General features: G+C 40.5%; 1 protein-coding gene and 2 long non-coding RNA genes across 12 annotated transcripts in view; 1 reads left to right on the forward strand and 2 right to left on the reverse strand.

The window, feature by feature from the left end:
• AXDND1 (axonemal dynein light chain domain containing 1) overlaps nucleotides 1–24,249 on the reverse strand; it is an 88,905-nt gene that overhangs the window by 8,784 nt on the left and 55,872 nt on the right. For 7 of the 10 annotated variants that reach the window (XM_082381662.1, XM_082381667.1, XM_082381663.1 and 4 more), the window contains 5 exons: nucleotides 16,704–16,814; nucleotides 9,547–9,663; nucleotides 7,951–8,055; nucleotides 2,134–2,216; nucleotides 1,063–1,283 (listed from right to left, as the gene is read on the reverse strand). In XM_082381662.1, the coding sequence (XP_082237788.1) occupies nucleotides 1,063–1,283; nucleotides 2,134–2,216; nucleotides 7,951–8,055; nucleotides 9,547–9,663; nucleotides 16,704–16,814 (637 nt within the window). Of the gene's footprint in view, nucleotides 1–1,062; nucleotides 1,284–2,133; nucleotides 2,217–7,950; nucleotides 8,201–9,546; nucleotides 9,664–15,719; nucleotides 15,793–16,703; nucleotides 16,815–24,249 lie in introns of those variants that run through there. The other 3 variants (XM_082381665.1, XR_014241757.1, XM_082381661.1) reach the window with 3 other exon arrangements.
• LOC309605044 lies at nucleotides 11,850–13,546 on the forward strand. Its single transcript, XR_014231221.1, has 2 exons — nucleotides 11,850–12,307; nucleotides 13,269–13,546. It is a non-coding gene; the product is annotated as an uncharacterized lncRNA (long non-coding RNA).
• LOC309636126 lies at nucleotides 14,163–14,765 on the reverse strand. Its single transcript, XR_014249251.1, has 2 exons — nucleotides 14,544–14,765; nucleotides 14,163–14,509 (listed from the first exon to the last, which is right to left on the reverse strand). It is a non-coding gene; the product is annotated as an uncharacterized lncRNA (long non-coding RNA).

The following is a 24,249-nucleotide window of genomic DNA, read 5'->3' on the forward strand; positions in this document are numbered from 1 at the left end:
GGGGCGGGGCACAGGTAGAGACAGGGGTGACAGAGAAAACAGAAAGCAGATATCTGCCCAGTACTATCCCTGGCACCAGGACTTGTCCTAGGAACCTGACGCAGGTTGAAGATGAAAGCAAAACTCAAAAAATAGCCTCCAGTATTGAGGATATTAAGAACTGTTTGAGGGCAGATTATAGATTAATTACAGATAAGAAAATGAAGAGTTAAATTCCTTTTCCTATAGAATAAAGAAGATTATTTTCATCATAAACAATCCACTAAGTACTAAAAACTAAAGACAAAATTCCCCGTAAACCTCCATCAACCAGAGACAATGTATATCAATGTTTGGGCATATTTTGTTCTGGTCTTTTTTCTAGCTTTAAAATACTGTGTCATATCCTGTTTCCTGCATTTGATATCTTAACATAAGAATTTCTCATGTCATTACAAATTCCTTGTAAATACCATTTTAATGGTTGTATAATATTCAGGTATTTTAACGTAGCATAATTTATTTAATCTTTCTTCCATGATTGGAAAGGTAGGTTGTTTTCATTTTTTCTTCTTAGATACAATGATACACTGAACATCTTTGTGCATTAATTTTTGTTTCTGTATTTAGGATTATTTCCTTAGACTAGATTCTCAAGAGTGAAATTATTAAGTCAAAGTATATGTGTATTTTTAAGGCATATTGATACATATTGATACAAATTATTTTCTGAAAGAGCTATATCTGTCTGTCCACCCACAAGTATTATTTGTAAAACTAATTACTTTGCCCCCTCTGGCCAGCATTGTATTCTTTGCTTTTAAAAACCTTTGCCAGTTTTATAAGTAAAAATTGTATCTCATGTTAGTTTATTAGTTACCATTGTAGTCATTTGGTGTTCCTTTTTGTGACTTGTCTGAACAAGATAATTATATAATTATATGTGTGCGCATTCCTAGGAGAAGTACGAACTAGTAGATCACCACTAAAGATACTGATACTCTTCTAAAATATTTATGACCCAATCAAATTTTTGCTCGTAAATACAACCTAAATAAAGCAAAATGAGAAAGCAATCCTCACCTTTCTTTGGAGATTTTGAGGCTCTTTCTATTGGCCTGATTTCTTCTTCTCTTTCTCCTTCATTTTCTTCTTCTTCTCCTTCAGATTCCTTCTCTTTATACTTCATCAGTATTTCCTCTACTTCTTTCTCCAGTTCTTTATTTCTTATAAGGGTATAATGAAGTTTTTCATTCGCATCATCAAACTTCTCCTCTGCTTGTCTGGCTCTGCTTTCAACCTCTCTGATGTGGACAAAATCCAGAGAAACACAATAAAATGGAAAGGTTTGGAAAAGTGTCTTTCATATCTAGAAACTCATTATCCAAAAAAGGCAATGGGATTAGAAGAATATATCTGAACAGTACAAATAAGGGAAGCAGCAGCATCAATGTTTAGCCAAGAATTGGGGGCCTAGGAGCTACTCTGGATGGTAATGTCAGAGTGCAGTCATGGTGTGATTTAAGAATACAATATATTTATCATTTCTTAGTGAAATCTGACTTTTGGGTATTTGGAATTCTCCATCAATAGCCAAGGAACCCCTTTTCAGTGGTTAATCTTGGCTTCTCTTTATTGATGCGATCCAACAAACAAATAAAATAGTGTCCCTTCTTTTCCAGCACCTTTAAAACCAGATCTTACGATCAAGAAAACCGGTTTGAAGTGTGTTTCTTAATTACTAGGGCACATGTTATATGTCTATATTCTCTTCTCGTAGCATTCTTAGCTATTTAACTCTGTTGTCATTCCTACTATTTGGGTTATGTAACCTTCTTTCCTGCACACAATAGCTTCTCCCAGTTCCATTTATTTCTCAAGTTCATCTCTTAGAAACATACTGAGTTGGATCCCTCCTAACACTCTACTCCCACCCCAGATATACACATACACACTTGACTTCCTCCATCTTCACTGTGGCTGAGGACAGATGTTCCTCCTGGAGCAGTGTAGTTCACTGCCTCTAGCAGAAGATTTGAAGATACCCATCCCACTTGTAAGGAAAAAGGAAGCAGGAGAACCAAAGGTAAGCCAAGAAACGTGCATTTCTCAGCTAACCTCCTGGTCAGCAACATCCTGGTGTCTCATACTTACATTAACTTCTCCTGCATGCGTTCAATTATAGCCATTACTTCAAGATACTTTGGGGCCAATGTACCTTCATTAGCTGATTCTCTCTGACAAAGAAAGCATGTACTATGAATGAACTGAGAGTCCCAAAGATAAATAGCCTCTTTCTTCAGTATGTTCCGGACCAAGCCTTCTTTTTCTACTATTCATGTTTATATAGCAGATGATTAAGCACACTCTTAATACCAAAGAAGAATAGGGATTTCCTGTGGCCAAATACCATACCAGCTTGCAAATTATTCACACTCTGGTGGACATAAATTTGATTAGAGTTGTAAAGAAGAAGCAGGGGGAACAATATCAACAAAAAGAAGCAGGGAAAGAAGAAAAGGTTTAAAAAATAAAGAGAAGGGTAAACATGTTTCTTTAATTAAGTTAAAGATCAAGGAAATTAACTGTATTTATCTTATTAATAATTTACTTCATTAAGCACATAACAAATTGCAAAATTCAATAAGGTCTTTCAGTTCCTTAGGGAACTTCATAAATATCAAGGCAGAGAAAATATGAAAAAAACAAAACAAAACCTCTTTTACTTATTTTGACTCTATATTCCAGAAAACAAAATAAGAGGAAGATAAAAGAGAAAATTTAGAAGACAAAAACTATAAGCATATTTTAAAATGAATATTATGAGACATTTTCCTAGAACTGTGTACTTTTAAAAATCTCACTTGTTCATGTTTCCCAAACAGAGGCAAGTAAAAGTTAAACCCCACCTTACAGATGGAAAGGGAGATCTAAGAGGATAGGCAGCCTGCCATAATCACGCAGTGATCTAGCGGGTTAAAGCAAAAGCCTCATCTAGGCCTCTCCATCCTCAAACACACATTCCATTGCACTATGCTCGCTTTTTCTAAAAGCAAACCAGCGAAAAGAAACTGTATCAAACATTGTCACTTTTACTCTAGCTCTTTTACTCTCTTCTTATTTTCCCAGTCACATATTTTCCTCTTTTTGTTTTGTTTCCCCTTTGGGCAGTTTGTTTGGGAAGTAAATGCTGTCTTTGTTCAGCCTGGACCAGCAACCTGTGATGTGGCTGTGCCTATACAACACATACTACTAATTTATTTGTTCTTTGAATCCAAAAGAAAGGCTTTCAGAGCAGAGGCATCTGGAAATGCAATTCCACACATGATTTATATAGCTGCATGAAACAGTTTTAATTGTAGGTGGAAACCAAAGTAAACCAGGACTGTACTCTGCCGTGTACATTTGAGCCTTCCGACTCTATTAATTCAACAGACAGATATTTAGTTACAATGTGCGAGGAAAACATCCCTCTGTTTTAACAGCAGCAAGTATAGATTAATATTTTGTGGTCCATTTCAAACCCTTCAGCAGGAAATTCCCATGGTCCAAAATGCTGGACGTTGGGCTTCTAGAATTATGGCCTCCCCTACGTACGCCAGGTGACAACCTTCCCTGCATCACCCATGTACTGACACAGATGTCTCAAGGCTTATCACAGATACTGCCTTGGGCCCTCTTCTCATATTTTGAAGCTTCCTCTGGCTTTTATGCTCTTTTACCAGCTGTATAATAGAGACAAACGTGGGCCGCACGGCTCTTGGAAGCAATCGCATTAGACCTTTCTTGTTCGTGCCAACCTGCTGTAGCTTTGAGCTAGTCTCTCTCTCTGACTCCAATTACGCCTTTGGCCTTTTTGGCTTGGTCTTCCTGAGGTTTGACTCTACTAATGGACTTTAGATTGGACTAATATCTCTGGCTTGAGACTATCTCAGGGAGGATCTGGCTCTAGACCCAGTTCCTTGGAATCCAACACTCAGTACTGAACTCCTAGCCAGCCACATTGCCCCTGTCACCTTTGGACATATTTTCTGGAACCAATTCCAAGGACTCTTCCCTGTTGCTGTTATAAGATGGGTAACTTAGTTACTGCTCTTAATACCTATGCCTGGGGTACATGGTATTGTGGGAGAAAACACAGGCTTCTAAGGGCCTCCTTCAGCTTGGTGAAAAAATACTGCTGACCCCCCAAGTCTGGCCCCTACTCTACCTTTCAAAGGAGTTCATAGGTGATCCAGCAAAATCTCCCATTTTCCTCATACTTACAACTCTTTACAGACAGCCAGGACCTATGGTTTGAAGATAGGCCTAAAAGAGATGGTTTCTAACATCTTGCTTGTTAAAGTAGCTGAGCTGTAGGCAACCCAACTCATGCAGCCAGGCGGCAGTGCTCAGGGTCCACTGTAGCTCTGAGCACTTTGGGTAGCCTCAGGGAGAACCTGCTGAAGTTAGTCATCCCATATCTCCACCATTCGGTTGCAATGTTAGAGCTCAGGCTGCTTCTCCTCCAGGGACAACTTTGGCATGAGTCCAGTTCAGAGAGGGCCACAAGGGGTGCCCTGCAACAGGATCTCAGACCTGATTAAACTGGGCTGCACCTGAAGGCAGAGCGGCCTTTCCCCAGGATGAGCAGAGGCAGAGTCAATGCTGCTTACTGGGGTGACTTGATTCACCAGTGAATCAGGCAAGTGCCAAGTTGGGTACTGCCTGAAACAGGCACAGCAGGCCAAGCTTTGTACATGGTTCCTGCTTTGAGTATGGTCTTCAGGAATTCCCACAAAGTCCTAATTTCCAGCTAATTGAGGAGAGTTTTGAATAATTGATAGTTCACCCCTTCTCCTCCTAGTTATGGTGGACACTAGGGCATCAGGTAACGATATGAATGAGGCCCTGGTTTAGCAGGCCAAGCAATTAGCCTGTCCAAGTTGGTGGTGACTTACCACCACTACTCCTGTTATCACTCATATCTCAACCCCCAGAAAATCCTGTGCTGGAGTCATTTGAAGGAGGAGAATTCTCCGTGCTCAGGTCCCTAGCCTCCCAGTGGTCTGGAGCTACTTCTCACTGGAAACCCAGAACCCAGCTATCTCTTGGCACTCTCCTGCTCTATAACTCAGCTCCCAGAGACAAGACAAGTTATACCTGCAAACCATAAGGTTTCTGCTTCCCTATCCCTACCTTCCTTTTCTCTTTCCTTCCCCAGTGTCAATCAAACGTACTGCCTCTTGGGAGTTGTGTTTTCAGACCAGAAAGAGAGAGTGCCACTGCCCAATAGGACTGGTGCCTTGGATCTGTATCCTTGCTAAATGGTTGCTTATGTTCTTAGGGCCAGAGGCTAAGTGTCTGTCAAAAAAATAATAATAATAAATTTTTTTTAAATAAAGGAAAAACAAGCAAGCAAACAAAAGCAAAAGAAATTTTTACAGTGAAACTTCTGAAACTTTAAACTGCCCTCAGGGAGCCCCAGTGTCTTTGTGAATGGAAGGAGCACAGAGCCAAGGCCCTTCCTGCCCCATGGAGCCTGCAGTGCGGTCCAAATCAAGACAGCACTTTCCCCAGCTCCACTTCCTGCCCCGAATCTATGACCTCACAAGCCAGGTCAAGGACTCTTCATTCTCTGGGTACCAACATCTCCAAAGATCAACCTTGTCTTCACTTGCCTAGCACAGTTAGGGCCCCTCTGTTTGAGTACCTCGTGATCCCTTTCTACCTGTCCAGTGGTCCAGCCACCATCCCATAAGATGAATGTGATTCTTCTTTACCTCCAGGGATTTGCAAGTACACCTGGATGGCATCTTAGTCTACTCCCCAGGCCTTATGGTCAATGAGAACCTGGACAGTTTGGTCTTCAGTGATCTATAGTAGAACATTAGCAACTTTTCAAAGCCTAGAGATAGACTTTCTGGGCCCCATCGTCCTCAGGTGAGCTAGCCACATAGCACCACACTGTACCAGATGGAATTCTGGCATCCTGGAGCAGGAGCCCCGCACCACCAAAGACAAGCACCACACCCTCCGTTTTGCCCCAGGCTACAGGTTCCTATTTTCCTGTCAGCTTCCTGACTCACTCTGGACCTGACCCTGATGCCTTGCCAGGATAGCATAGCAGGGTTTTCACCTCAGGGGAGCAAATCTGGGGCAGGAGGGCTTTGGGTGGGACTGCTGGGGGTTCTCAAATAGTACAGTGCTACCGTTTACCTGCCTTTTTTAAATATGTCTCATGACATTGCATTTGCATTGCTTACTCTTACATCTTTGCCTCACAGTCTTAACGACTGACATATTAACATATAATTTTAGAAACTTGTTGAAAAGGCATTACTTTGGGAGAATGTGATCGCAGCCTTCCCCAATCCCCATGTACCACTCTAACTCCAATTTTGCCAGCTCCTGCCTGACTCTCCACATGGTATCTCCCAGTTCTTCCTCCCAGAGTTGGAGCCTATTTCCTACAACCTCCCTGGACACACATCCTTGCAATCTGCCTCTACTTTGGACCATGCTGCCACTTTAGTGATCTAGCTGCCATCCACCAGGACCCTCACCACAGCTCCTCACCCCTACATGCACCAGTGCCTATTTAGATGCGCCAGACTCCTAGCAATGAAATGGTTCTTAACTTTGGGGTTTAGAAATTTGATGATGTCTATGGATTTCCGGCACATACCCTGCTTCCCCAAGAAAATGCACAGTATGAAAACACATACAAAATGGTGCATACCATTTCAGGGGATTAGTGGGATGAAGCCCAGAGACTCCTAAAGTCATGGCATCCTGTACAGAGAGATACCAATCTAGAGCTGACTTAAGTGTGAATGGTCTTAGAACATTTGTGAAGGAATTTAAAATCTGCTTTCCTACTGAGTTTCCATAGCTACTGTCTAAAGGTTTCCAATTTCCCAATAATTCTTTTTTTTTTTTTAATTTATTTAATTTATTTTATTTATTTATTTTTGGCTGCGTTGGGTCTTTGTTGCTGTGCATGGGCTTTCTCTAGTTGCGGTCAGTGGGGGCCACTCTCTGTTGCGGTGCGCGGGCCTCTCACTGCGGTGGCCTCCCCTGTTGCAGAGCATGGGCTCTAGGCGCATGGGCTTCAGTAGTTGTGGCTCGCAGACTCTAGAGCGCAGGCTCAGTAGTTGTGGCACACAGGCCCAGCTGCTCCGCGGCATGTGGGATCCTCCCGGACCAGGGCTCGAACCCGTGTCCCCTGCATTGGCAGGCAGACTCCTAACCACTGCGCCACCAGGGAAGCCCCCCAATAATTCTTGTGGTATGTTCTTATCACAGTTATCAATAGAGTCTGCTGAATGAATATATTTAAAATTTGGTCAAATATTGACCAAGACATTGTTAAGTTAAGGAAAGGGATGAAATGCTGATTTTAAAATGAGGTTTAGGACTTCCCTGGTGGCACAGTGGTTAAGAATCCGCCTGCCAATGCAGGGGACACGGGTTCGAGCCCTGTGAGAAGATCCCACATGCCGCGGAGCAACTAAGCCCGAGCGTCACAGCTACTGAGCCTGCGCTCTAGAGCCCACGAGCCACAACTACTGAAGCCCGTGCGCCTAGAGCCTGTGCTCTGCAACAAGAGAAGCCACCGCAATGAGAAGCCCACGCACCGCAAGGGAAGAGTAGGCCCTGCTCACCGCAACTAGAGAAAGTCTGCGAGCAGCAACGAAGACCCAACACAGCCAAAAATAAAATAAATAATTAATTAATTTAAAAAATTACGTAAAATATAATGAGGTTTAAAGAAGAGAATGAAAAGTTTTTATAAAGCTAAGGTGAACAAACGAGTTTTTCCAAGGATGATGATGCTGGGAGAAAAAAATATCTGGAAAATATGTTACTTAGGAGTTCTCTTGGAAAAGCTAAAAGTTATGTTAGATCCATATCATTTTTACAAATGTTAAATTTCCTAGTTTTTTTCCCTCTAGTTTTGAATTTCCTAGTTGAGTTTCAGCTACATACCCAAGAAGACAATGCATCTGTTCCAAACAGAGGTTGGGAATGGACATTTTCGTCTACTCCAATGACTCGAATGAGTTTTTCCTTCTCTGTAGATGTTGAAGGTTTCTAGGGCACGGAAATACCACGGATGTGTTAGTGAGCTGGTGTGTGACACAGTGGCATGGCAAGCTGTCTGGCACCATGTCTGAAGCTTTAGTTTTCCATTTGCTTTAATCATTCAACAAGCATTTTTGAAGACTTACAGGAAACACTGTGGGAGAAATTAGTGGGGATGGGGAAGTGGGGACAAGGGGAGATAACTGTGAGAAAAACAAAGAGGATTTCTTCCGGACCTCAGGAACTCACAGAACAGTGGGAGAGATAAGCAATAAAATAATTATGGTCTACATGATTACTTTTAGCATAGAGGTGCGTACCAAGAGCTATGTGCACCCAGAAAAGGGCCCTGCATTCTGTCTAGACACTCAGGGATTTTTTTACAGAGAAAATGATATTTGAAAGCTGAAGAGGAGTTTGTAAAATAGAGAAAAAAGGGCCTGAACTAAGGCCACAGAAGAAGGGAAGGAGGGGATTTAAAAGGTATGACAGATTTAGTGGCCAAAAAATAATATTTTCCATTTATTTTGCCTTTTATATGCCAAGCACTGTACCAGAAGTAAAACAGAAAATGCTGGTGAAAAGAGGCTTTGGTGTTATATAATATTTTTGTTCTGTTGTACTGCATGTAGAGTGAGTAGAGGATCTATGTCACAGCCTGGGGTCATGCCAACATTTAAACTATTCACAAAAGAAACACCCCAGGGAAGTAAGTTAAGACAAAATGGAGAGTGATCATGAGTGATCTGAAAGCTAAAGACAATAGTAGTCCACCCAGGAATTAGCGAGGGCTCTTATGCCAGACTAAACTAGGTTTGAATGCTGGTTCTGCCATTTATAGCTATATGATTTTCAGTAAGTCAGTCAACCTTTCTGAGCTTCAGTTTTCTTATCTGTAAAATGGGGGCAATAATATTTACCTTGAGGTTGTGTTGTATAGATAAGAGTTAACATGTGCAAAGCATATAGGTCATGGTAGGCACACAATTATCGGTAGTTACCATTGTATTTTCATTACTATTATTATTACAGATGCCCCAAGAAGGGTTGTTTTTACTACTAATGCCACAGCAGGGGTGGAGACAGGATAAGGAGCAGAGAGGTGTGGATGGCCTGGGGGGAGTGAGAAAAGGCAGCTAAGAATGGGAGCTGAAGAAGTGGAGACAAGGAGTTTAAACAACTATTTGAAAAATATGGCAATGAAGGGATAAAGAAACAGCATCAGGGTGAGAGGTAGACTGTGTAGTTAACAGTAGTATAGGTGAATGAGGCTAGTGAGAAATGGCTGAATTTAGAAAGGAAGAGGAACACCCTATCCTTGGAAAATAAAGAGACAAGTGTGTCTGCAGGTATGATTAAACCTATATGAGGAAAGGAAAGAAGTTGAAGAGTTCACGCCAGATGATCTATTTCTATTTTCAATGGTGTGTATATATATATATTCATTATATATTCATCCTTTAAAAATATAAAGGAAAAGGAAAAAAATACTAATCTTACCTCTTCTGCTTTCTCTTCTTCCTTTTTCTCCTCAAGTTTCTTATCCTCCATATTTCCTTCTTCATCCTCTTTAAGAAGCTTGTCTGCTTCAGGCGTAGTTAATTCTTTTACAGTGTCCTATGAGACAAAACAATATTATATTATAGCTTAATGGATATAAATATTTTAGAATACTAGCAATATTTTCCATTCAAAAGTATTTAATGAGCATTAATTTTGCAACTGGGAACTGTGCTAGTGATAAGGATACAAAGGTTAATAATAATCCCTGCCCTTAAGCAGCTTACAATTCAGTGGACAAGAAAATGCTATGGTTACATATAGTCACAGAGTAGGAGCACTTAATCCAGATCTGGTATTGGGCAGGGGTAAAAGAGAGGGTTAATCAGGAAGGTCTCCTGGAGGACATAATGTCTGAGTTTCTTCTTGAAGGATGAATGAGGAGAAAAAAGACGGCACAAGGGAGGTCCAGGCAGAGAATGTTATTTGCACATGATTGGCTCTGAGAACAAAAGTAGTTCAAGAGGACAGAAACTTAGAGGCAGATGGATAGGGGCACAATCACAGAGGAAGGGCTAGAATATTATGCCAGAGAGATTGGATTTTATCCTGAAGGCAATGAGGTACCTATAAATCGATTGACCTGTTTTGCATTTTAAAACAACCACTCTAGCAACAGGAGAGTAGATTTAAAGAGGAGGAAGGAAGGGAAGGCGGGGTGATTAATTGATTGAATGGATACGGGATGGTTAGGGAAAGGAAGCATCTTGAATGTCACCTGGTATATACATTATATACCACTACATAGGCCACTGCATAGATGATAATGCCATTCACAGAGATAGTGAACAAAATTGGATAAGCAGGTTTGGGAACATAGATGAATTCAGATTAGGCTGTGTGAGTTTGAGGCACCACTAAGATAGCCAAGTGGAAATAAGTAAATAGCTGAATTTGTGGATCTGAAGTTTAGATTGGAGGGATTTTGGCTAAAGGTAAAGATTTAACAGTTATCTACATTTAGTTAAAGCCAAGAAAATAAATTATATCGCCAAAGGAGAACTTGTGAAATGACTAGAGGACGAGGACTTAGGACAGGAACCTAGTCACATAAAGGGTCAGGGAAGAAAGAGGAGCCTGCAAAAGAGGGTAAAAGTTGCCTCAGAAGTGTGAGAGGGCCACCAGGAAAGCCAAAAGGGAAGAGAGAAGGAGTAAACAGTGTTGAATATCTCAACGGAGTCTGCACAAATATTGACTGAAGACTGTCCTACAGAAGTTTATTGCAGCGATGCTCATAAAACAAAGCCAGATATAAGCTCAGTGCCCACAATAGGAAAATGCGCTTAAAAATTATGGTATAAACCATACAACATTTTATAGCAATTTAAAATTATGCTGTAGAAATTATGTACATGGTATAGAAAAATATTCACAATATATTAGGATATTTTTCCAAAGTGAAAATACCTTTTTTTCCTGATAACACACTACTGATGTAAGATATTTGAAAGCTACAGAGAAATTAATAATCTGAACCCTCAGAGGTAACAACTTCTATCACTTTGCTGAATATTCTTCTAGTCTGCTTTATACACATATAAACATGTTCATACAAATGAAATAATAATATATGCTATGTTCCCTAGTCTGCTTTTCTCAATAACATATCATGGGTGATTCTTATTTCACTACATAATCATCTATCTGTACAGAATCCTATTATTTGAATGTACCATAATTTATGAAACCAATTCCCTATTGATCAATATTTATATTGTTTCTGATATTTTGCAATTATAAATAATGTTGTAATTAATATTCTTATACAGATATATGTTAGAATTATCAGATAGACTACATAGTTATATTTACACTTTTAAAGAAATAAGGGATCGAAACTGTGAAAGATTACAAAAATAATCAGACTTGAAAAGGAACCAAACAGAACCTCAACAATTAAATTTAAAACTCAACAGAAGATATTTAAAAAAGGCTCTTCACGGTTGGGGCATGAGGTCTAAGAAGCAGAAGAGAGAAAGTGCACGCCCCATTCCCGTTAAGGATCGCCTAGCGTCTTCACTGTCCCTACGTGGCTCGGCGCGAACCCCGCCCTTTCCGCTTGGTGGCTTGGAGGGCAACGGAGAGGGAGCGTAATTTTGTGGGCGCAACTCTGCGTCACACACCCTCGGCAGAAGTTATGCCCGCAGCCGATGGGCACAGGATCCTTTAAGTAATCCAGGCAGATGGCACACACCGCTTCCTCCTGAAGTGTCTGCAAGGCGTTGGGAGCAGCGGCATAGCCAGCCATCTTAACGCGCTGCCGGTTGGTATGGATGCGTCAGCTCACAGCTGAGAAGCGGGGGACACACCTGCAGGCCTGCCTCCAAGCTACGCTGGTGATCCAAAGCTGTCCCCAACCCTGCTCTGCCTACTCGGGCCCTCAGAGAAGCCTTGCTCCCCTCTCTCAGACTCTCCCCAGCTTTAAGTGCGAAAGCCCCAGGCCCGAACTCACAGCTGCCCTCGGAAGGCAGTGGGGGCGGAACCAGGCTGCGGCCCCCACTTCCCTTCGAGACTCAGCGTGCAAACTCAGCTCTCTCCACGTTTCTCACCTCCCTCCCGGTTTGCTTGACCCGGCGGCGTCCACCTCAGGCGTCCACCTCAGAAGCCGGCGCTCCTCACCCCGCCCTCCTGGTTTGCCTGACCCAGCGGCGTCCACCTCAGGCGTCCACCTCAGAAGCCGGCACTCCTCACCCCGCCAGAGGTGACGGAAAATGACGTAAGTGTGTTAACCCACACTCGAGAGGGGGCGGACTGGGCCGACGGAGGGCCACCTCTCTATGGTTTCCCCCGGCGACGCGCCCCCTGGAAACCCCTGCAGCCCATCCAGCCGCCTCAGACAGGAAAGACGACCTGGTCACAATGGGTAGAGGCGGCGAGAGAATCAGTTTAAGCCACTGAGCGCTCTAATCAGCCAGACGCAGAGGGTCCAACAGCCGCTCAGGAAAGCCCGTCCCCAGATGCACCCAAAAGGGTGGGGACTGCAGCGGCCGACCTCTGGTGCTCTTGTGCACTTCCGGCCCCTCTACCCAGAGGCCTTTGTGGTAGGGAGGATTCTATCTTCACTGCTGCAGCGCTCGAGGGCGTGGTCTGTAGCAACCTGGTGGGATCGAGCTCGCTGCGCAGTTGGGTGGCGGTGAGATCAAAGAATCTCGCGTGAAGACTTGGGTGCTTCCAACTTTCCTCAGACCAATTCACCCCTTTCTTGCTGCCTGCCCTCAGCAGGCACCAACTTCGCCTGTGGATCTTTTTACCTCCATCTATAATCCTTCCATTCACCATCCACGCATGCATCCACCCACCCAAATAACCATTCATTTTTCATCCATCCCTCTATCTCTCCATCCATCAATCATATGCATGCATCACCCATCCATCCATTTATCCATCCACTTTCATCTATCCACATTATAGGAACAAAAAAATGAGTAAGGCATGATTGCTCCTTCAAGGAGTATAGCGTTATAGGCGAGCGGTCGTCCTTCACCGAAGGTTCACAAGGTTTATTTTTTTCTATTTTTAACTTGACCCTCAGTAAGAAGTACATTGCACATACTGATCCAATACAGACTTGCACGTATATGACAGAAACAAAATTGGGGGAAATTGTTCTTTTCCTTAGGGTGTTCAAGTCACTCTGATATGTTCTGTTTTACTTCAGCAAGATGCTGTTCAACACCCATTGGAGTGACTGCACCCCTCAATAATTGGTCACTTTGGTTTGAGGAACTCCACCTGCCCTAATGGAAACTTCAACGAGCCCTGGATCCCTTCCTTTCCCTCTCTGGGCCCAAGCTTGGACTCTAAGTCCCACAGAGCAAGAATGGTAAACGTGCTGTTCAACATTGTACACATAGCTCCTCTGTCATAGTGCTGAACATATAGCGAGTACTCCCTACATATCTGCTGAGTAAATAAATGAAACCCAACAAATTAAAAAAAACAACAACAAAACAAAACAAAAAAACTCAACAGAAAGCTTTAATAGCAGATTAAACTCAGATGAAGAGCAAATTAGTAAATTGGAAAGTAAGTCAGAAGAAATCATCCAGGATGCAATGCAGAGAGACAAGGAGATAGAAAATATGAAAGAAGGTTAAAAGACATGGGGGACAGATTCCAATATATATCCATTCAAAGTTCCAGAAAGAAAGGAGAGAGCAAATATAGTAGAGATAATAATTGAAGAGATGATGACTGAAAATTTTCCAAATCTAATGAAAAATACCCAGCCAAAGAGTCAGAAAACCAAGAGAATCCCAAGCAAACTTCGAAAAGAAAAGAAAATCTTCACCCACATGTATCAGAGTGAAACTACAAAATGCCAAAGACAAAAAGAATATCTTAAAAGTAGTCAGAGAGAAGAGATGGATTAACTTCAAAAGAACTGACAGCTGGATTTTCAATTGTCAATTTGGTAACAATAAAATCCAGAAAACAGTGGAAATAGTATCATAATATGTGCTGAGAGAAAAATCATCCTAGAATTGTATACCCAGCAAAAAAAAATTTAAGAATGAGGGTGAAATAAAGATATTTTCAGACAAACAAAAATTGAGTTTGCCTCCAACAGATCCTCACTCATGAAAATTCTAAAGGCTAAGGCAGAATGAAAAGAGGAGAATTATTCAATGCAATTAGATAAGAAAAAGCAATTAAAGGCATAATAATTGAAAGAAAGAGGTAAAACTGTCTCTATTTGTAGGTGATTTGATTGAATATGTGGAGAACCCAAAAGAATCTATTGAAAAACTACTGAAACAATAAAATAATTTAGTAGAGTCACCATACATAAAATTAAAATACAGGAATCAGTAATATATACACAGTTACCAATTAGAAGATATAATGGAAAAGAAGATCTCATTTAAAATACCAAAAAATAAAATAAAATACTCAGGCGTACCTTATAAGCAATGTGCAAAATGAGCAAACTGTACCTTATAAGCAACGTGCAAAATGAGCAAACTATAAAACAGTACTGAAAGGCATAAAAGTAGACATCCTATATCTCATATTCTTCATAGAACAACTCAACAGCATAAATATGTCTGTTCTAAGTTAATATATAATTTTAATATCATCCCAGTTTTTAAGAATCATATATTTTCTAGAGGTAGATTATATAGAAGAATAAGTAAGCAAGAATGGCCATAAAACACCTGAAAAAGATCAGCGAGGAAGGGCTGGCCCTACCAGATCTAAAAAAAGCCTCAATAATTAAAAGATTGTGGTGATGACTTGTGAATAGACAGATTAATATAAAATAATAGAAAACCCAGAAATAGACTTAGGTTGAATATAGCTATTTTCAAATATTAGAAATACTGTAACAGAATAGATGGAAATACTATAATGTGGGAGACAAATCAGCCCTTTCATATCAACCCAAAAGACTGAACTAGGACCAGTAGGTAGAAAAAAAGCTACAGGGAAACATGTATCATTTAGTTCAATAAAAGAATAATGTTCTAATTGTCATGGCTCACCAAAAACGAAGGGACTAACTCTGAAAGATCTCCATCACTTCAGATACTCAAACATAGGCATAATGATCAAGCATAGGTGTTATACTAAGATTGACGCATCAGATGGTTGGCTGAATTCAACCACCTTTAAAATCCTTTTTGTTCTTAAGTCTCTGTGATTCTGTATAGGTCTTGAATTTTTTCCTAGATGTGATGTGCAGCCAAGATCATGTCTATGGTACTTCACTAAGTTTCTAAAACTGTACTGTAATTAAGATGTATAATGTTGTTGAGATCATTCAGTGGTTAATTCAAAATAATTCTGGCCAAGACATGGGCAGCAAAGAAAAATGAGAATATGTTAAAGGTGTATAATTTAGAAAGGTGGTGTTTCTTCAGTGTTTAAATGTAAAATAAGGGAGTTCCCTGGTGGTCTAGTGGTTAGGATACGGACCTTTCACTGCTGTGGCCCAGGTTCAATCCCTGGTCGGGGAACTCTCACAATCCATGCAGTGTGGCCAAAATTAAAAAATATATATTTTTTAAATAAATAAATAAATAAATGTAAAATAAAAGTGCTGCAAGTGTGTAGATGGAACCTTCCTTCTTAGACCCAAGAGCATTCACATACATGCCATCAGATCATACCTGTATAGTTTATGGCTCTGATAGCAACAGGAGCTTCTTCAGACTTTGCTGGAGGTGAACTTCCTCAAAGAGACTGAAGTAAAAATAAAGATTTGTGACTCCCATTAAGTACATGATATTCATTGACTTGGGATCTCAGTAAACAGGTGGTTAAAACTACAGGATTAACATAGTAATATGGAGAGTGTAGACTGAGAAGGGAAAACAAGCCAAGGACAGAATATCAACACTTAAGAGGCAGGCAGAGGTTGAAGACTAAAAGAAGGAATGTGAAAAGAAATAAAGAAGTAGGAGAAAGACGGAATTTTGGTCTTGCAAGGAGAGATTACCAAAAAAGTGAATGGTTAACAGGATCAAATGCTACAGAGAAGTCAGGTTAAATATGGGATTGGAGATACTTAGATCTGGCAATAAGGTCATTAGGGACCTTATAGTAGTTGTAGAGTTTTAAGAAAAGTGATTGTGATAGGAAGGAGGGAAAGAAGTAGTAAAGAAAGAGACAAAATCAAGGGGCGTATTTTTTCAGATGGGAGAGAGACCATGTTTATAGAGAGGAAGGCATTAAAGATACAAAAGAAGGAAGAAAATGTGCATGGGATTAAGTACTCAAAGGAAGAAATAACCTTGGATGGGAAGACTGAGACTTCAGTGGGAAGGGAGGAGGGAGGGTGCGTGCAGAAGCAGAGAAGTCTGACGCTATGGCTCAGGAGGTGGCAGGTAACTCCCCTCTGAAAGCCATCCTTTCCTCCATAAAGTAGGAGGCAAAATCACCCTCCAAGAAAGTGAGGAGAGACATTTGGGTGATGATTCTCTCCTTCAGAAGGGAAAAGAGTTGCCAATGCTCTTGGTCATAACCAAAATTCTCTTCTGATAGAGTAAATGAATGAGGATTCAAAACATTGACTGGAAAAAGTCACAGTACCCTTATCTATTGAAATACAGAAAGAGTATGAATAATGACCAGTGCTAACACATGGCAAATACCTCTTCTCCAAGTAGGTGCCATTTTTCTTCACGTGTCAGTAACTTTATTTTCCTGCCTTTGAGGCCAGAAAGGAGGTGAGAGCATGTGGTGATCCACTCATAACATTCTCTCTGAAAAGACATAAAAGATAATCACTAAGCAGAAAAAAATCAGATTACACCAACTCATTTATTCACTCACTCCTACTGAGGAACTGCTAAGAACAATTCCTCTAAATATAACTCCATTCAATTAACTTTGTATCAGTTCAGTTCAAAGATTTGTACAGAAGTGATTTTCTATTAATATAGACCTAAATCATATCGTCTCTTATTGACAGGGTTTGGGATCTGGGTTGAAATGGGACAAGTAGTGAAGTGCTATAAAACTAGATGCAGAAAGATTGTTGGATTTACTAAGGCCTAATGGTTTGTCTCAATAAATGTTATGCAACTGACCAGGGTCAACTATAATTATATAACAATAACAACAATAACAACAGCAAACACTTATATTGCACTTAATTATATGCCAGACTCTGTTCTAAGTATTGTGCATTATCAACTCATTTGATCCTCATTATGAGACTATTACTATCCTCATTTTTTAAGATGAGGAAACTGAGGAACAGAGCAGTTAAATATCTCGCTCAAGGTCACATATATTACATTTATGCACTGTGCTTCAATTCTAATCCAGGTGGCCAGGGCTCTTAACCACTACAAAAATATTATTTCCCCTGCCCCCAATAAAATGAATGAGTAAAGAGTTGAAGCACTTTTTGGAAAAGGTGCTCACCCCTTATCTATTGAGATACAGGATTTCACCATAGCAGGTCTCATCCCTGCAAAGAGAATAGAAAAACTACATTTACTTTACCAAGATCTTCTAACAGCTAAGACCTGGTTTCAATGTTTAAAAGATGCATTATTCCTTATTAGTGAGAAAAAGCAGAGGGAACTAGGAAACATTATTTCCTCTGGGGAAGGTGATCTGTTCACTCACACCCACTTTAGGTCCTTGAAATAACCCATAAAAAGCAGTAATATGTCTCACATTTTCCCCATGATTAGACTTATTTTTAATTGTGGAATTATTGTGAAATGTCAGAGCCAAAAACTTTAAAAAATCAAATCCAAACCCTTGTGTTATGCATAAGGAATGGAAGCCTCTATAGGTAAAATAAGTTTACCACAGCTCTGTTAATATCACTAATAAGTTTAAATTCTGCATTCAAAGGGTTAGGTTGATGTCTTACTGCATATCAGAAAAGAGGGTCAAACAAGGGAGATGAAAATATTAGGTTCTAGTCCTAAGTTCACCTAATTGGTTGTGACTTCTTGAGTAAACTCTTAATAGTCTTCATCTATTAAAAACAAATGAGGTTGTTGGTTTACTCTAGATGACCCCTATGCACTGGGGAGCTGGTAAAAACATTCACTGGCAGTGGGGGGGATTCCCTAATTTGTAGCATTTGTTGATTTCCATAGTATATACTCCCACTATGGCAATTTCAATGGTATTCATTAATTCAGTATGTTATCACTGAATGTGGAGTTGGGAAGAGGTCTGCACGGTCAGCTCTTGTGAGCCAGCATGAGCCTGCATCATACCACTGCTCCTAAAGATCCTTCCAACTACAAAATTTGATGCATATTTTAACTTTATCGTACCTAGAACAAAAGCATTTGTTAATTTTGAAAACAGTAATTACATTTAAAAAACTTAGTTCTTCAGAGTTAACTTACCATCCATGAGAAATAATTAAACTATTCTCAGCTGTATTTGCATTCTATGAAGCAGATCCTAGTCATTTTCTTATAAACTTCTGAGACATTGAAAATACTACCATAGGACTTCTGATGGAGAAAATATCAGTGGGAGCCTTTTGATAAAAGTTTCATGGTAATCTATAGAGTCAAGCTAGTTTTTCATAGAGGTAAGCAAGTTTTCCTTCAAAACCTCCAACATCACCTTTGACCAGCTATAGACGAGGATAGCTTGGTTGCCAATCAATACACGTGGATCTCCTTCCATCAATACTCTAATTCTGATAATGTCTGATTCAGGGCTGTGTTAATAAATGCTTCCTGTGTGAAGTAAAAAGACGAAAATTCATGTCTGGGGTGAAGGAGGATTTAAGAAAGGATGGTCCTAAATGTTAAGCCTATTGTAGTGGATCAAAAACAGGAGAACAAAAGGCTACAGGGATAGTCTTTTATAAGTGATGAGACTACGGTGGTAATGTAGCTATTAAGAATCCGTCAGGACTTCTCTGGTGGTCCTGCAGGTAAGACTCCAAGCTCCCAATGTAGGGGGCCTGAGTCCAATCCCTGGTCAGGGAACTAGATCCCTCATGCATGCCGCAACTAAGAGTTCACATGCCACAACTAAGAAGTCCACATGCTGCAACTGAGAAAAGATACCACATGCTGCAACTAAAGATACCACATGCCACAAATAAGACCCGGTGTAGCCAAGATAGATAGATAGATAAATAAACAAACAAACAAATAAATTGTTTAAAAACTGTCTAAAAATGGTCCACATCAAAAAAAAAAAAAAAAGAATCCATCATCTCCAGGTCCCCCCAAAAGGTCAGGAAAGCTGAGATCCCTGAATTTACCTGCTGCAACACTGAAAGAGGCAACTCCCCAGCACCACTCTTCAAAGTCATACTCCTGCTGGAGGGCCAAATCCTGAAACTGGCAGTAGTATCTTGGGCAACATAAAGGAGGTTACTGTAGCCCAAGGTGGATGGCAGGGTCTTGATAGATTACACAGGGCAGAGACAGGAAAGAATGGCATGGAGAGAGTCAATTGCAGCCAGAAGTCAGTTTGGAGGGCACCAAATAGAAGTCTTCTCATTTCCATCACGGTAGGTATTTCTTTGGCATTGAGAAGGGATTTTTCCTTCCCACATGTTCTCAGCACTATCAGGTGCTGGTCAATGTGTGTCTTTTACCAGTCTTGGCCTGCTGAAGTTATCTCAGAAACTCTTCCAGGTAGTCTGCTGTTTGCTCAGATTATGACCAAACTTCAGGGCATCAGTGACTCTAAATCTAGACACCTGGCACATTATAGATGATCGACCTAAAGCACTTGAAAAAAGACATCTATCCAGCTTATTGGGGACTAAGTTTCTTCTAGGTTTTCAGCAGCTGGTTTGGCTGTAGCAGACCCAGTGTACTCTCACTGGATGCCAGGACTATTTGACGTAGTGCTTCTAAACCTCAAATGAAAACAAGCAATCCTCATTCCCAAGTGAAGCAGCTGGTATGCACTGAGATCAACTTCTTTCAGAAATAGGCACAGGGGTAAGGATCCCAAGAACTGAGTCCTCTTGGAAAACGATCTCCAGCATTTAACTGTAGCACAGCTGTGTGAGGTCAGATTGAATATGCCAGAATCAGGTGGGAGCTAAATAGGGTCATTAGTTACTGGACTGCCTTGATAGTCTTAGGGAACTAGATAATCTCCAGGACTTCATGAGGAAGTAATTTATCTAGGTGGTTATTATGGAAGAGTGGAGTAAGAACCATCAGTAAGAGTGATCAAGCTCCAAAGGATGCTTACTTAAGAGGTCTTCCACTCCAGAGCCCGGTCCAGCATCATGCAACTCTCATTTATCAGAAAGGAGCCCAAGAAATATTAGGTTGTGGGAAACCATCACTAATGTCATTCAAATATCAGTCCAGTATGTTCACAAGCTGTTCTCCTTCAGGTGCTGGAATGTAGTTGGGGTGTGACACAAGCCACACAGCATGTGGGATACAGATAAGGCCATACAAGTCCCAGAGTCTGATGTCATAAGGATTCACATACCACACAGGTTGTTCAGGAGACCAGGGGAAGACAGTAGTCAGGATGGGGATGACTTTGAAATGAAGATAGCCCTAATGAAAGTGGAACTAACCATTAATTTTTTTTTTAAATAAAGAGTACTGAGGCACTCCCAGGGCAGGTGTGTGGCCTGTTGAGCCATAAAATAGTTTGATGTACCCTTGAAAGGCCTCAGGCTTAAAGAGAGGACATATTCATTTGGTAGGAAAAAAGGCCTGAGAATGGGACCAATTAGAGTGTTACTTCTGCTGCAAGAGCAGATCCTCAGCCTCCTCTGATAACACTTCCCCAGTTTATTAATCTGAAATTGCTAGCAAAGGGTTAGTAAATGGGAAACAGCTTAATAGAAGACCTAATTAGCCTGGTGGAAAGTGTAGGTTTCTCAGAGATGGTCAGGTCATGGACCTCCGGTCAGGGCCTGGGGTGGAGCAGGCAATGAATGGCCCACTGCACAAAGCTCTCACAAAATCTCCTAATATGGGTGGTTTTTTTTTTTTTTTTTGGCCATGCCCGCAGCTTATAGGATCTTAGTTTCCTGACCAGGGACCGGAACTGGGGCCCCGGTGGTAAGAATACTGAGTCCTAACCACTGGACGGCCAGGGAATTCCCTGGATGGCTTTATATAAGTCCCCAAGATCCCCTTAGGAAGCATCCCTCACAATAATGTCCCCCTGTGTTGCTATAGCTTTAACTTCAATGGGGAGATACACCTCAAAGCACCCTGAATCCTCATTCTAAAACTGTCCTTATCTGAAAACATGGTCTCACCACATACAGATCTATCCCCATTCAAGTAAATGAGGACTAAGGTGTATTATGGAACAGGCCAGTGAGTCCCCATTACCATCTATGGCAGATCCAGTCTACCAAAACCAGGATATCCACCACATCTGGGGTGGGTAGCAGCAGGCCTGAGAAGATGGGAGCACATTTTCAGATGCACAGTAAGGGCTACAAGCTCCAATAGACTGTTCAGTTCAGAGGCACAGCAGTCTGCTATAAACAATACCTCTGAGGTCTTCCCAGAAACAAAACTAAAACTGAGACATTTCAGTTCCTGGATGAGAAGTGAAATATACCTATAAGAACACATTTTCACATAGTAAAATATTCTTACTCCTCTGACATGTACCCTAGTTATTCATAGTGTTTTATTATTTTAATTTTCTACTGAATGGAATTGCTATTTTAAAATTTGGATTCAGCATCTATAGTTATGAAAGTTGATTTCTCTTATATTTATTGGGGCTATAAAAACTTTGCCAGCTATATGAAATAAACTGGGAAAACTTTCAGTCATTACCTATATTCTTAAACTGCTTATATAGCATGGGGATTACCTGCTCCTTGAAAGTCTGAACTCACTTATCTATGGAGTCCAGGCAAAATTTTGAGGCATTTTGTCTGTTTTTTACAAAGGCATCAATTTCTTCTCTGAAAATTGGCCAGTTTTTTCCTTCTAAAGTTAATGTTACTTTATATTTTCCTAGAAAAGTCTCCATCTCCTAGATACTTTAAAATTTATTAGTAAGATATTACACCTAAAAATTTTTTATAATCCACTTTTTAAAAAAGGTGAGATCTATCAAATATACAGAAGAATATAAAATACATATGTAGAATTTAATGATAACAGTCATTTAAGTATCATACAGGCCAAAGAATAGAAAATTGCCTGCATTCTATATACCAGTCCTGATACACCATAATATATTTATCCATTCCACTGTTTATGGGCAGGTCTCAAAATCATAAGTTCAGCTATACCTTATGAAACTAGAAAAAGAAGAGCAAATTAAACGCAAAGTAAGTAGAAAAAAAGGAAATAATAATGAGCAGAGTGGAAATTAAGGAAACAAAAAACTAGAGAAAAATTAGTGAAACAAAAAGCTGGGTTGTTGCGCTTCTCTGGTGGTGCAGTGGTTAAGAATCCACCTGCCAATGCAGGCAACACCGGTTTGAGCCCAGGTCCGGGAAGATCCAACATGCCGCGGAGCAACTAAACCCATGCACCACAAGTACTGAGCCTGCACTCTAGAGCCCACAAGCCACAACTACTGAGCCCGCATGCCACAGCTACTGAAGCCTGTGCACCTAGAGCCCGTGCTCCACACAAGAGAAGCCACCACAATGAGAAGCCCGCGCACCACAACAAAGAGTAGCCCCCGCTCACTGCAACTAGAGAAAGCCCACGTGCAGCAATGAAGATGCAATGAAGCCAAAAAAAAAAAAAAGCTGGGTTGTTGAAATCAAGAAAATTGATAAATATTTTTATAGACTGATGAGGACAAAAATAGAAAAGACACAAGTATTCAATAATAGGAACAAAAGAGTGGATATTCTATAATTATTAAAAGGATAATGGGAGAATATTGTGAGCAACTCTATGTCAATAGATTAGACAAATTAGATGAAATTACAAATTCCTTACAAGACCATAGTTAATGAGGTCACTCAAGAACAGATAATAGAACTACAATCCTGCAGCCTGTGGAACAAAAACCACATTCACAGAAAGATAGACAAGATGAAAAGGCAGAGGGCTATGTACCAGATGAAGGAACAAGATAAAACCCCAGAAAAACAACTAAATGAAATGGAGATAAGCAATCTTCCAGAAAAAGAATTCAGAATAATGATAGTGAAGATGATCCAGGACCTCGGAAAAAAAATGGAGGCAAAGATCAAGAAGATGCAAGAAATGTTTAACAAAGATTTAGAAGAATTAAAGAACAAACAAATAGAGATGAACAATACAATAACTGAAACGAAAAATACACTAGAAGGAATCATTAGCAGAATAACTGAGGCAGAAAAATGGATAAGTGACCTGGAAGACAGAATGGTGGAATTCACTGATGTGGAACAGAATAAAGAAAAAAGAATGAAAAGAAATGAAGACAGCCTAAGAGACCTCTGGGACAACATTAAACACAACAACATTTGCATTATAGGGGTCCCAGAAGGAGAAGAGAGAGAGAAAGGACCCGAGAAAATACTTGAAGAGATTATAGTCAAAAACATCCCTAACATGGGAAAGGAAATAGCCACCCAAGTCCAGGAAGCGCAGAGGGTCCCATACAGGATAAACCCAAGGAGAAACACACCGAGACACATAGTAATCAAATTGGCAAAAATTAAAGACAAAGAAAAATTATTGAAAGCAGCAGGGGGAAAATGGCAAATAACATACAAGGGCACTCCCATAAGGTTAACAGCTGATTTCTCAGCAGAAACTCTACAAGCCAGAAGGGAGTGGCATGATATACTTAAGGTGATGAAAGGGAAGAACCTACAACCAAGATTACTCTACCTGGCAAGGATCTCATTCAGATTTGATGGAGAAATCAAAAGCTTTACAGACAAGCAAAAGCTACGAGAATTCAGCACCACCAAACCAGCTCTACAACAAATGCTAAAGGAACTTCTCTAAGTGGGAAACACAAGAAAAGGACCTACAAAAACAAACCCAAAACAATTAAGAAAATGGTCATAGGAACATACATCTTGATAATTACCTTAAATGTGAATGGATTAAATGCTCCAACCAAAAGACACAGGCTTGCTGAATGGATACAAAAACAAGACCCATATATATGCTGTCTACAAGAGACCCACTTCAGACCTAGGGATACATACAGACTGAGGGGAGGGGACAGAAAAAGATATTCCATGCAAATGGAAATCAAAAGAAAGCTGGAGTAGTAATACTCATATTAGAT

The sequence above is a fragment of the Balaenoptera borealis genome (assembly GCF_965194805.1).
Source record: "Balaenoptera borealis genome assembly, chromosome: 1".
Taxonomy (NCBI): Eukaryota; Metazoa; Chordata; class Mammalia; order Artiodactyla; family Balaenopteridae; genus Balaenoptera; species Balaenoptera borealis.